General features: G+C 41.0%; 1 protein-coding gene across 1 annotated transcript in view; it reads left to right on the plus strand.

Annotated features, from left to right (window-relative positions):
- The window catches only part of nbas (NBAS subunit of NRZ tethering complex), a 152,548-nt gene that overhangs the window by 16,824 nt on the left and 121,371 nt on the right, over positions 1-14,353 (plus strand). The window contains exons 13-19 of the mRNA XM_044169800.1: positions 91-154; positions 666-859; positions 2,646-2,921; positions 7,245-7,370; positions 7,715-7,866; positions 8,045-8,182; positions 13,084-13,162. Coding sequence (XP_044025735.1) covers positions 91-154; positions 666-859; positions 2,646-2,921; positions 7,245-7,370; positions 7,715-7,866; positions 8,045-8,182; positions 13,084-13,162 — 1,029 coding nt within the window. The remainder of the gene's footprint in view (positions 1-90; positions 155-665; positions 860-2,645; positions 2,922-7,244; positions 7,371-7,714; positions 7,867-8,044; positions 8,183-13,083; positions 13,163-14,353) is intronic.

Genomic DNA, 14,353 nt, shown 5'->3' on the forward strand with positions numbered 1-14,353 from the left:
GGTTAGCAGATTAATTTCTACACCCACCCGCCCCCTTCTTCTTTTCCTCCCTTCCTCTTTGGTCCCTCCATCCTTCGGTCCTCCCCGCAGCCAGGATTTGAGGAGATCAACCCAGAGTGGAAGACATCGCTGGAGAGAAGGAAGAAAATAAAAGGTAGTTTGGCCTGAAGGGCTAAAGAGAGCCGACTTTGTTGCTGACACAGCAGTGCACACTGCATACAATTTAATGATCTTTGACATGTCTTATTCACTGAATTATACAGTTATCTAGACATATAACCATATAGTGTATGCCAAGGCTAGCAAATATTTTATGTATAGTAGGTCTGTTTGTGTAGCTGTACAGTCTTTTGACAGTTTTGGGCCAGTAGTGATGACAGCTGTGACAGCTTGTGTAAGCAATAATCTGCAATAATCTATGTGAGTCTTCATCTCATGCGTGACAAGTGATAGAAATGCCCACGTGTGTAAATATGTCCAAAAACATATTCGAAAAAGTTAATGGGGATAAGAGTATATGATCCCAAAAAGTGGGACTAATAAGTGCATAAAAGCATGTTCAAGGAAAATTTTAACACAAATCTCTATCGGCTTTGGTCCCCACTCCTCCAGTATATAACCACATTTGTAAAACCGCCCATATGTCTCTCCGTTACCTGTCCCAGATAAAGAGCAGTACTATCCGCTGGTGGATGTGAGCTGGTGGAGTGACAACGTGTTGATTCTGGCTCGCTGCTCCGGCTCCCTCACCGTCTCATCCGTCAAGACACTGCGCAACCTGCTGGGGAAATCCTGCGAATGGTTCGAGCCCTCACCTCGAGTCACCGCAGCACATGACGGCGGCTTCCTCAGCCTGGAGGTAAATGTCAAGATAGTGGTATACGTGTGTGGTTAAGTAAACAGAAAGAGGCAGTTTGTCAGTTATGCTTACATAAAGTAAGCATCTTTTTAGCGCTATTCATACATTATAGATCTTGGCCTTCAGGGTTTTAAAAGGCATATTATACAATAGAGGACAATTGTTTTTTATCCTTTCATCCATTTTTTTAAACTGCCTGTTCAGTTCAGGGTCGCACAGGGCTGGAGTCTGGCCCAGCATGCACTGGGAGAGGAGAAGGGAACAGACTGAACAGGTCACCAGTCTATCATGGGGTTGTCAGTTCTTTTGTTTTAATTATTAAAGATTTAAAACAAAAAGTGCTTTTGAGTACACCGTTTCTGTTGCAAAGTGAGTCTGTTGTACAGTAAAATCAATCTTGGTTTTGCTGCACAAATGTGTGCATTGATTTGTGATAGATCCTTTGTACAGCTGATGTGATTTCCCAAAGGACAATTTTTTATGACAAATAAATATTTAAACCCAAAGTCCTATAGGATTTTGTTCAGGTTGTTGCCGTCATTGTGTAAAAGCATGTGTACGCAAGTGTGTATAATGGTACAAGCGTGTGCTGATGAAATATATATCCCTGCTGCTGTATCCCCCAACAAAGACCCTGATATCGCTTCGCCATCCTCTTTCATTTCACTCCTTAGCTTTTCTTTATTTTTTATCTGATTGCATAGAGAGAGAAAGAGAGGGATTTCTTTACCAGCTAGCTGCCAACTTTTTGGAAAGGTTTCATCAGCCTGCTTCAGCATGGAGTGGGGGATGGGTGCCTGTGTAGCTGCATCTACAGCTGAGGGTTTGTGCGCGTTGAAATTCCCTCAAACATGGGGCTGTGTGCGAGGATGGGACTTGTACTACACTGAGCTACTACCACAGATGTGGAATAATGTGACCTTGCATGTTTGTGATGATTAGTACATGCACATCTTCCTGTGTGTGATGAGTTGGTAGTGCATTAGTGCAGCACTATGGAAGCTGCCTCAGCTCCTCATTGATTGGGGCGCTTAACGTTTTTCAGGTGCTAAATGTTTCATAAACCCTGGCTGGGAGCCCCTCTGCTAGCATTTTTCTCTAGTGAGCTAAAACCTAGAGGGGCATCACTACAATATATGAGGACTTGCTGCAGCGTGTGGATAAAAAATGGGCAAATAATATTCCCCCAACTGAGGCTATCACAAAACTAGATAACAGGGCAAGAAAGTACTGGACAGCTTGGATTTAGAGTTTCTATCGAGCAACTTGACCTTGCTGTTGTTTTGTTGCTGTCTAAACAGCTTGCTGATCTGGCATGAGGGTGTTAAATTAAGTGTGTTTACCAGCTTAAGCACAACTCAATGTAAACTGTGCTGCAATTGCATTCCATGCTTAATTTTTCGTTCACATATCCTGCTGGCAAAGACGTGTTCATACTCAGCATCCGAAAGTCATTCTGGGCAAAGGCTGTAAATCTGCCAGTCTCAATCATCAGGAATGGGCGATCTTCTGTTTTGCAGCCCTCACTTTATGATTTGGGCCAACAAGACAGATGTATTTTTATGTAAAAAGACAGCTGTGGCTTTATGAACACTTCCAAGCCATATGTTAGCAGTATAATTCAAAGTTATGTTTAAATCACTTGTGTATTTTTTGGTACTCTTGTTCATCAATTCTCTTGTGCACATTAATTTTTTTAATTCTTTTACTTCCATCCTTCTTAATTTTTGTTGTCTCTCAGTTTACCTCTATCCCATTCGTAATGCTATATTCTTGCTATCCACAGTGTGAGGTGAAGCTGGCTCAGAAGCGTGGGCGACTGGAGAGCAACCTGAGCGGCGGGACCAGTGAGGATGAGGAGGGTGATGACGGCGGAGACTCTGACTCAGACGAAGAGTCCTCAGCCAAAGCCCGCTACTTTGGCTACATCAAGCAGGGCCTGTATTATGTGACGGAGATGGAACGGTTCACCCCTCCGCGCAAGCGCCCCCGCACTGTAATCAAAAACTACCGCCTGGTCAGCCTGAGGTCAACTACACCAGAGGAGCTGTACCAGAGGAAGGTAGGAGCTTGACACAGCTTGTGAATGACTGGAATATTAGTGTTCACGTGCACCTGTTGACACTTAACCTAACTCTCTTGAAGTACTAAAATTGTGCATCTCGTTTATAAGGGCAATAGCTTTGAATTTGGGCTCCAGAATGTGCTATACAGTTAAAAGCTCACGGAGTGCTCCTCTCAACATTGCTTTTTTTGATGTCAGGGTCAGAACTCAATTCAGTAGGAGGGATGCAGATAATTTCATGTTGTCCTCCTTTTGAATTTCAGAAGACTTTCTCCCAATCCTGAATCTATGTTGTCACATTTTTTGTTCGTTGAAAGTGCTGGATCAGATAAATGGAAAAATATTAAACTAAATATTAGACCCCTGTATGGCTATGGTTTAACATTGGCTATTCCGTTCTGTACAAATAGTCAATCCGTTCTGGGGACCACCGTTTTTGACTTTCAAGTTGTTTATTGTACTCGAGGCACATCTCTAAGGACAATAGTCGGTCGGTGGGTCCACTACTGAGGTCCAGACTGAAATATCCCAAAATCTATTAGATTAATTGCCATGAAATGTTGTGCAGACATTTATGGTCCCCAGAGGATGAATCCTAATGACTTTGGTGATCCCCTGACTTTTCCTCTAGCGCCACCATGAGGTTCACATGTGTGATTCTTGGTTACTACTATTACTACTTTTGGGGCGCTCCTTTGTTTGAGCGACTTGCGATTTGAGGCTCAGTGTTTTGTTTATTTGCTATTTGTTCCCCTTACTCAATTTTCTATCATTATGTGATAAACAATACATTTTTTTGTATCTTTGAATCTTTGAATTTTGAATCGTGATTTTGAGTAAAATGTGTCCACTGTTGGATGGAATGCCATGAAATTTGGTACCTGCATTCATGTTCCCCACAGGATGAATTGTAATCACTTTGGTGATCCATTAACTTTTCATTTACAATTTCACTTAGTCCAATAGTCCAAAAAGAATTTTGTGAATGACCAATTCCCTGCAAAAATAACATTCCTATCAGCCTCAGCTGTACTTTGTGGTTAGCGCTAATTAGCAAATGTTAGCATACTAACATGCACCCTGTGCCTCAGTACAGCCTCACAGAGACGCTAACATTAGTCTTTGAGGTTTGAATGAATAGCCAGTTGGTTGGTTGGTTACTGATGTGCTCAGTGACTCTGTGGAGAAGTCACATCACAGTATTTATATTTCATAGCATTTACATAATTGTTGTTACCTGTCTGGACAGGTACTTTTTTATTTGACAGTTCAGGTCACAGTTGCAGTGTGTTTAAAAAGTAAGAGTCCTCACAATGAGGTAGCATATCCATAATAGGGGAAAAATGAAGAGTCACATTTCTGTTACTGTTTACGTATTCATTGCGGCACACACAACATTTATGTGCTTAGGCGAGAAAAGCTTTCGTCAGTGTTCATGCTAGAATGCCTTCATGTTTGGATTTGAATGTTCTTTTAGCTCAGCAATCTATAGCTCAAAACAATTCCAGTGCTGATGTGCAGTTCTCTGCCTCACACAGTGTTATAAATTTAATACATTTTTATGAAGAAATTGATATGACCTATTTAATATTTCAAAGATACTACATTCCTAATTCAGCCACCCCTTTTGTAAGCCCTTGATCATACTCAAACTGCTACATGAGTCACATGTTCCTTACTGTAATGCCAGTAATCATTTTTTAAGAGCAGTTATCAGTTGTCTTCAAGGGTGGTTATCACATTTACCATGAAACTCTTCATTTCTTTTTGCCACTTAATTTAGCAGCAACTGAAGGACGTCATATGAATCTGTTTGGTCAATGACTGAATTATAACAGGCTGATCTGGGTTCTGACTCAAAAAAAATCCTGTGCCAGCTCAGTGAGGTGCTATTGTTGTGTTGGATCAGCTCCAGAGTGCTGTTGAGGAGAAACAAAAACCAAGCAAGATGTTCAGCCTGCTTTAAGGCTATTTCTCAGTCCCTGGGGTTTCTCTGAAATGCTAATTGCTGCATTAGAAATATGGCTGTTATTGCTACTCGCTACAAATTGCAGCAAACACAACAACATGCTCTATCATAAAGCACAGTGTCGGCTCTCAGTGGTCCCAAGTTTGAGCATGGTTCATCAGTCATATTTATGACCCATCATCTACTTCCTTCTTCATCATTCTCATCATCATTAGATGCCATTAGTCATCACCATCAATTCTAACAGTGAAGAGTTACAAAGTAATATATCATTATTATCTCTTTGTAACACTTGGTACCCGCGGCACTTCCCCAGCTGCTGCTGCTGCTGCTGCACTCCTGTTGGAATTGTTTTTTTCCTTTTCACATGTACCACATGTAGGCATATGAGTGATGGGGAGGAGTGGTGTCTGTATTGTCTGTTTGTATGTCGGTGTATGTGCATGCATGCATGCATATTTGGTTTACTGTGTGTCAATGCCTGCATATTGCTTATGTTATATTTGTTCAGTTTGACATTTACACACACACACACATTCACTCACACACAGAAATCAGAATGATCTGATCTCTCCTCAGAGATTCACCTCAGTTGAGATTTGTAGTCCAATTGACTGTGAATAGACCAGAACAAGTGATTCCGGGTTATTTCCTCAAGTCAGTCCCTTCATGTGTTTAGGAGTTTGATGATGTGTTTGGTGGCGTAACCCTTCCTGTGTGAGTAGCACAGTGGCACGGCTGCTAACAGTTTTATTAGCTGAATCCAGAGAGAGAAAGAAGCGGTTTTTGATGTCCTCCTACGTAAGGTTTAACAGTGTGGGGTTCTTATTGCCCTCGAGGAACCACAGTCTGGCTAATGTGTTGCTTTGTACTCCTACACACAGAAAGAGATGGATACGCAGTCAGTCAGTGTGCTTGCACACATGTACTTTCACACACACAAAGACATTGATATGACACAAAACCTCTTTTAGCATCATTATGTGTTGACATCTAAGTTAGCGCAATTTTATAATAGTAATAATGACAACGACAACTATTGCTGCTACTACTAGTAACGAAGTGAAATATATGATAACAAGACTGAGAGTCTACAGCCATGCTATAGGCTCTATGAAGCTGTATTTAGGTGCAGCGGTGATTTGAGCTAAATGCTAATATCAGCATGCTAACATGCGCACAGTGACAATGCTAACATGCTGATGTTAAGCCTGTTCTCCTCAATACATCCATGTGTTAATCAGGTGTAATGTTTATGATGTTCACCATCTTATTTTGGCACTAACTAAACACATTTGTACACACAGTGTAATCACTTTGGTGACTTTGGCTTGTCCTCTCAGTTCAAAAAATTTAAATAACCCGCTACTTTGGTTTATAACCAAATACCTGCAAAACTAATGACATTGTGACTAAGATGGTAAACATTCCTGCTAAAAATCAGCATGTTAGTTAGTTAGTACAGCTGCCTAAGTACAGCTGCTAGCTGTAGACTTTTAGTCTTTTTATTATTTTAGGGAGGTAGTACTGACGCTGTGTGTGTGTGATTAAGTCCCAATATCTGGCTCTTGATTCCTCCTTTGGGTTTTCTCCCTCTGTCCATTTGATTTTCTTTCTTCAAATATTTCCAAATATTTCGCCCTCCTTCAGCCATTCCCCTTATCCCTCTGTAAGAGACCCAATCCAGACTGTGTCACATTGCCACACAGATTGAAATCTGCATGTTAGAGCTGTTCCTAATCAGTCTTTGAGTATTCAGAGTGCGTTCGGAGGATTTCGGAAGTGCCATAGCTTGTGCACAGGTTTGTTCAGAGCCCTGGCTTCTTTGTCCTTCAGTGTGATGGAAAATTGAGCCACGGACTTTTCTCCTGTCTGTGTTTTTATTTTTTTTGCCTAGATATATGCTTTAAATACCATATGGTTTGAATTCATTTTATTAATTTAATTCTGGCTAGGAACACAGTGCATGAAGATTGAATCAGTAATATACCCATGGGATGATAATTGGACATTAAAAAACCTCACATAATTTGAAATGAATTAAACTGTTGTACAGTTATGTTTTTATATTTTTGTGCCCAACCTAAAATTACATCAGAAAATTAGTGTTTCTTAATTAGACTTGTGCCTGCTCAATTTCTGGACAAGCTTCTCATCAAATAGATATTTCCTTTCATTTTCCAAACACTTGTCTGAATCACTTACAAATAAAAGTTCACTCGTCTTTTCTGATCGCATACAGTTGTTTTAGTGTCTGTTTCACAGTGTGAACAAAACATGTATGTACAAGCATGTATATTGATCATGTCCTCATAATGTGTTTATTGTGTGCACATTTGTTTATCCCACAGATTGACAATGAAGAATATGGTGAAGCCCTGTCTCTTGCCCAAGCGTATAATCTGGATTCAGACCTGGTCTACCAGAGACAGTGGAGGAAGAGTACCGTCAGCATCGCCTCAATACAAGATTATCTGGTAAGAGATAGAAGAAATAAGAGAGGTAAATTTGAGGCAATAAGGAAAGGGGGAGGAGGGATGGTTAAGAAGAGAGAGAGAGAGATAAAGAATTGTATCAGAGTTTTGGTATTTATCACAGTATATTAGATGTCTGGTAAGAAATATACAGTATGTGTGTGTGTGTGAGTAGGGGTACAGCACATGCTTAAGTGCAGCACAACCCCCTTACTCTATTTCACGCATCATTTTTACCAGTTTGTAGCAAATTTTCACACCCTTCCTTCCTAATTCTGTATCTCATTTTATCCCATCATTTCTTCTGAACTCATTCCCTCTCCTTCCATTCCCTACATCCCACCCAGAGCAAGATCTGCAAGCGCTCATGGGTGCTGCATGAGTGTGTGGAGCGCGTCCCAGAGAACGTTGATGCGACCAAGGAGCTGCTGCAGTACGGCCTGAAGGGAACCGACCTTGAGGCCCTCATAGCCATAGGAAACAGGGAAGATGGGGGCAGGTACGGCATGCATGAACACATGAGCACATGCCAATGCAGTCCCTCCGCATACATATTCTCTAAATGACAATTGATTTTTTTGTCAGCTTCCACATGAGGTTTATTTTGCCTTCCTCATTTTGTTTATCCACATTTATTTTTTAGCTACAGTATGTGTCATTTCTTTGCCATGTCCCAGGTTTATCATGCCAGGTGATGTTGACCTCGATGACATGCCCTACGAAGACATCCTGTCAGACGATGTGGAGCTGGAGATGAAGAAGGAGAGGGAGAGCACGAAGAGACAAGAGCTGTTGGCCAAGGTTGACTTCAGCAGGTACACAGACAGGCAGACTGTTGGTTAGTCAGCTCAGTTATTCAGTCAGACAGCAGATGAAGACAGAAAGTCACAGCAGGCAGAAATGATGCCAAAGACTAGAGCATTTATTTGAACAAAATCACAGAGGCTGGCTAGTGGTTACAGAGACCATCCTTCAGCTGGAGGACCCAAGCTTGGTTGGCAAGCATCTGCCTTGCTGCTTGCAAGTTATGAAAGCCCTTATTTAATACATATAATCCTTTAACAGTGTGGACTTCTTTTTGGGCATGCTAGCGGCATGGCTTTAGAAATGGCAATGTTGGTCTGCTAGTCGGTTTGATTATCGTTCGGCCTGTTGGTTGGTCCACCACTTTGGTCCAGACTGAAATATATCAACAACTGTTGGATGGATTGCCATGAAATTTTGAAGCCTGAGAATGAAGCCTGCTGACTTTCGTGATCCCCCGACTTTTCGTCTAGCTCCACCATTAGGTTGACATTTGTGGTTCTGAGTAAAATATCTTTTGGACAACTATTGGATGGATTGCCATGAACTTTGCTACAGATATTGAAGGTCCCTTGTGGATAAATTATAATGACTTATGATCCTCTGACTTTGTCCTACTGGCGTACCACCAGTAGGACAAATTCTTCACTTATTCAGTGAAATATGTCAACATCTACTCAGTGTATTGGAACCTAATTTTGTACAAATATTCATGGTGATGCCAGATGATGTATCCTATTGACTTTGGTGATCCCCTGACTTTTTCTCTAGAGCAACCGGCAGGTTGACATTTTTAGTTCAAGGCGAAATGTCTGGACAACTATGGGATGGATTGCCATGGAATTTGTTACAGACATTCATTGTCCCCAGAGGATGATCCCCTGACCTTTTAATCTAGCTCCATTATCAGGTCAAAATTTGGGTTTATGACCAAATACTTACAAAGCTAACAATATTACCATCAGCCTCAGCTGTATTTTGTATTTAGTGTCAATTAGCAAATGTTAGCATGCTAACACTCTAAACTAAGATGGTGTACATGGTAAACATTATACCTGCTAAACATCAACATGCTAGCATTGTCGTTGTGAGCATGTTAGCAAACTCATGTGACCATGTAACTCAAAGTACCACTGTGCCTATGAATGGCCTCACAGAGCCACTAGTATGGCATGGCTGTAGACTCTTAGTCTTGTTGTAAAATTATTGGAAGCTGTTTGTATAATTTTTCACTAAACTTTTAAGACTGCACCACCAGAATTCAACACCAGCTTCTGACTCTCAGTAGCAGTTGTTAGGTGGGTGGTAAAATCCTGACGCTGATCCGCGTGAGTCGCCTTGTCAACAGGTTGTTGCCTACTATTTAGAGAGCTTGTCATTATTATTCATGGTATCAAGTGATATGATGGTTGTAGCGACTGCACTTTGATTTGTTAAAAATATAGAAAAGGAGAGATTGTGGTGAAGGTATTTAAGGTGTAGACAAGGAAACCACGAGGAAATGGGAGAGGAGGCTGCCAAATGTAACACTGATCGTTTGATTAGGTCGCACACTGGAGAGGGGATCATAAAGGCAGGGACATTAATGAGGATGAGGGAGAGAGCGTTGGTGGAGATTAGTGGGTAATCTGCTGGAGGTAATTTATGCCTTTGTTGTCGAGTGCCCAGGGAAAGACTAATGAAAAACCCTTTAGTGATCACTAATCACTGTGCATACACACACACTCACACACAAATACACATTCCCATGTATCATGAAACCCTCTTAACTTTAATATGTATTCATACACCTATTACACACATCTGTTAAAAATTACCAAATGCATATACTGAAATGAATGATGCACATTTAAAATGCATATCCATACTGTGTTTATGCAAACAAGCAATGAGCATACAGGTATTTCAAGCTTCAGTAGCTGGATTGTGCTGTCTCTATTGTTCCTTTCACCTCAGATACTTAACCAGTGAGCCTCCAGTCTGCATGTGAATGAGGAAGAGCAGAAACAGTGTAATATTGAGCTCCTGTAATATCTCCCCCTCAGTTCCCTGTTTTTTTTGCCCCTTTGATTTTCTTTCTGTTTAGCTCATTGTGGAATTAGTTTTATTGCGGACCTGTAGTCCATTGTAGATAAAGAAAAGATGGAGGATAAGAAAAAGAAAACTATTAAAAAAACCATTACATTAAATCTTCAGTGAATTGCCTTCTTTAAATACACCTATTTGTCTCCTTTCTCTATCTCTGAGTTAGGGTGTCTGCCAGACAGCTCATACACATGTCCCCAAAATATAATAATAGAGGACATTTCGGCTGGTCCTCACAACTTCAAAGGGCTGTTTGAAGGTTAAGACTTGGTTTTAAGGGTTAGATTGTCATGTCAATGACAGTCCTCACAAAGATAGAAGTACAAGGATGTTTGTGTGTGTGTGTTTGAGTGCAGCAAACACACACACACTAATGGATCTAACCATGTTGCCTCGAGGCCTGTGGCCGAGGCCTGAGACAGATAATAATTCTCTTAATTTCTTTTTAACTACACCACCATTACAGAAATGGCTTGGTATCGATCACAGCTGCTCCGTGTGTGTGATGCTCTTGTGTGTGTGTGTGTGTGTGTGTGTGTGTGTGTGTATAAGGACTGTATTTAACTACTGACTGTCACACTGGGTGCATCTTTTGTAGAGATGCATCCCTACACATGTTTTCAAGGTGTGTATTGAGTGGAATCACTGTGTGTGTGTGTGTGTGTGTGATGGGGGGAAAAGAGTGTAGATGAGAGTGTGCAGTCTGCTGCAAGGTGTTTATGTTGTTATCTGATCAGATTCAGACCTCAATCAGAAGTCTCATATGCTCCAGCATTGGTTGTGCGTGTGTGTGTGTGCGTGCGCCCAGACAACTGTTTATGCCTTTACTGTGGCGTATGTGCATGTGAAGGCATGAGCCGAAGTGTTTTTGTCCATTTATGCAGTCCAATTTTGTCACTCACACTGTGTGATAATCGCTCGTATCACACACTGCATTTCTGTGACTACGTGTGTGTGTATATGAGTGTGTTGGCCTGCTTGTGCAGTTCAATCCCTGTCCAGTAGAGTCATGTTCATGGTGTTTGTACAGAGATGGAGGAGTGATACCATCAGATTGTAATAACCATCTCTTCTGATAGCTTCGAAATACAAGATGTGTGTGCAAAATTGTCATCTTTAGCTTATCTTAACACATTTCTTGCTGAATAAATAATTGCCTTCATTTGTAAAATGTACACACACACACACACACACACACACACACACACACACACACACACACACACCTTGACGCAATCAGGGTCCAGTCTATTTACGTTAGACAGCATGTACGATGATGTGTAACAGTCTAAACCACAGTTTAAGTTGTGCACATTACATCTTAAACCTTACAGCCCTCAGTCTCTATTCAGATGTGTTGCAGTGTTTTTGTTCAGTCTGCCCGTTTCTTAACTATGTTTTCCCCTTGAGTCACTGTTTATTGTAAGGGCAATTCAGGGAACTAATATAAACCTTAACAAAGGCACAGGCACTCTGCTGCCCTTTTGATGTACAGACAGGTTGCCCATTTGTATGTGTAACAGTGTGCTACACACTGTTTATGCTGTACTTGAGTGGAATTCAGCAGTAGGTTTCGCAATTTAGAAGCAAGAGACATGGACCTGAATTGAACATTCAGCCAGCCTGTTGGAGGCCATTTCCACAATACCACTCCAGCACACTGGTGTTGTCTATGAATTGCAGTCAGGGACAAAGTTTAAGACCTATAACCAACTGTTAACTTCCCAACTGGTAATTTATTTTCCAGAGGCTAGTGCAATAATGTGGTTAAAAATGCACTTTTACAGATTTTAGAAAGAGATTTATCAAAAGTTTAGTCAACCAAATTGAGAATGAGAGATGTCCTGTCACCATGTTTTTGTTTGTATTAGAAGTCATGATTGAGCTGTCATACAAAACCTCAAGAGGAAAACAGATGGGTAAAATAGCTTTCTAACATCTCGTCTCATCTCCTCTACTTCTCTCCCCTCACCTTCCTCCACCTCCACTTTTCTTACTTTGCTCTGAAGAGGCAGAGCAAAGCAATAATTACCACTAGAACGAGTGCTAAGCTGCCACTCTTTGATGTGCCGGAGAGTGTGTTGAGCCAGTGTTAATCTCTGTTAGTCTGTGTAGAGGAACCCTGATAAGGCCTGATAGTGCACTCTGTAATGAGGGATTAGGGATTAAGACGGCGGTGGAGGGGTCACCTCCCCTGTGGTCACACTGCGGTTGATCCAGGCCAAGTTTTTATGGAGCTTTGGGCACCGCTCCGCCTGGTCAGGTTGTTTCTTTGTGGATTGAACTCAGAGGGTGTGTGAGCATGTGGTGACAAATGTTTTATTTTACTGTGAGTACAAGTGATTGAATTGTAGGTAGGTCCTATATAGCCTAGTGCCTTGGTATTTGTGGTCATCCAATTTATTTATGGTCATGATTAAATAACATTGAAAATGGATTTGATTCTCACCGGGCAATCAGTCACCTCATTGACAGCTAGCATCCCATACATACCAACTGAAGGGTTCTTGTGGTCATAAGGAGTTGATTTGTTGCCCTTAGAAAATGATTTGGTCTAGAGGGCACTATGTGGTATTGTAGTCACCAGTCCCACGCATTGTTATATAGGTCCCTGCGGATATACTGTATAAGGTTAATTTAAAGCTAGTGTGTGTGCAGTGTAAGCTTGAAGTTTGATTTGACAGCGTTTGGAACAAAACACTATTCAGATCTTGTCATTTGAGTTTTCAAGGTGACGATTTGGATGTTAATTGTGATGTTGTGTTGAAGTGCCTGTGCAGGCATGCTGTTGATTTCTCTGTATATGTGTGTGCATGTGCATGCTTAGGCTGACTCTGGAGCAGAAGGAGCTGTGTCGCAGCCGACTGAAACTACTCTCCTACCTGGATCGGCTGGCAACATACGAGGTAACACCTTTGATTATTCTCTCGATCAATTGTTTGTTTATAAAATGTAAAAAATTACTCAAACAATAAATCCATTATCAAAATCTTTGCTTTAACTGTCTGGTGATTAACTATTCAGTTAATCTACTAATTGTTTTTGCTATAGATTTAATAGCAAATCTGAACCATCCAATTGACGAGTGTAAAAGTCTGCTAGGATCACTTAACTGTGAAGCGAGGTGTTCACCGATATTTCAGAGATTACCTGAACACCCTGTCTACACTGCAGCCCATCAGCAGCAGCTTCATTCCTCTGTCAGTGTCTACCCTGGAACCGTTCAGCCACAACTACACTGTCGTTACATGTGTAAAAAGGAAGAAAATAGACTTTAAGCCTAAAAAGACATTTTGGGTCATGGTTATACGTGTAAAATGCAAGCTGTTATGTCGCCTGTGTAGACAGCTGTATGGATTTAAATGAAAGCATATCCATTCCGTCTGATATGTGTGAGATGGATGACTGTAAACGCCACTGAAACGCCTCCTGTGTAAACACTGTGTCAGACCACAGAAGGTAGTCAGCCCACAAAAATTCACTTCACACATCTTGACCTGGCAAGGAGCAATTGGTATAGAAAGGGATTGATTGGATCAGCCTTTAACCAGTCAGTGACATGAACCCAATATGGTGCTTATTCAAAATGCAGTGCTTCCTTTGTATCTTATGGTCTGCCCTAAGATAAAACATGAAAGAAATAAAGAAAAAAAAACTATGCTTCTTTCTCATTATTATTGAAACTACTTTGAATAATGTGTTGATAGGTCTAGGTTGGAGACAGCTCAGTGGAGTCTGACTTGATGTTTTCCAAATTAATGTCTCATTATAAAAACTGAGCTCACGACATTTAGGCTTGCCTCTGTGAGACCTCATTGGAAGGAGAATGTGTAGAAAGTACTATTAACTACTATTAAAATGATACTAAGTTTGATGGTCACTAAAGAACCATATTATGTATTCATTTACATGTTTGCAGAAGACAAAAGCTAATTCAGTGTTGTTGTTAAACATTCTTTATTGCTTAGTTATTTTCCCATTGGCTACCTAATTCTGTCTCCTTTCATATCCAACCCCTCCAAAGCACAGGGGCTTTTCTCATATACCTTTTATTGATACTCTCTCTTAACCCCACTAATCCCTTTTGAAATATTGAA

This window comes from Siniperca chuatsi, linkage group LG16 (genome assembly GCF_020085105.1).
Source record: "Siniperca chuatsi isolate FFG_IHB_CAS linkage group LG16, ASM2008510v1, whole genome shotgun sequence".
Classification (NCBI taxonomy): domain Eukaryota; kingdom Metazoa; phylum Chordata; class Actinopteri; order Centrarchiformes; family Sinipercidae; genus Siniperca; species Siniperca chuatsi.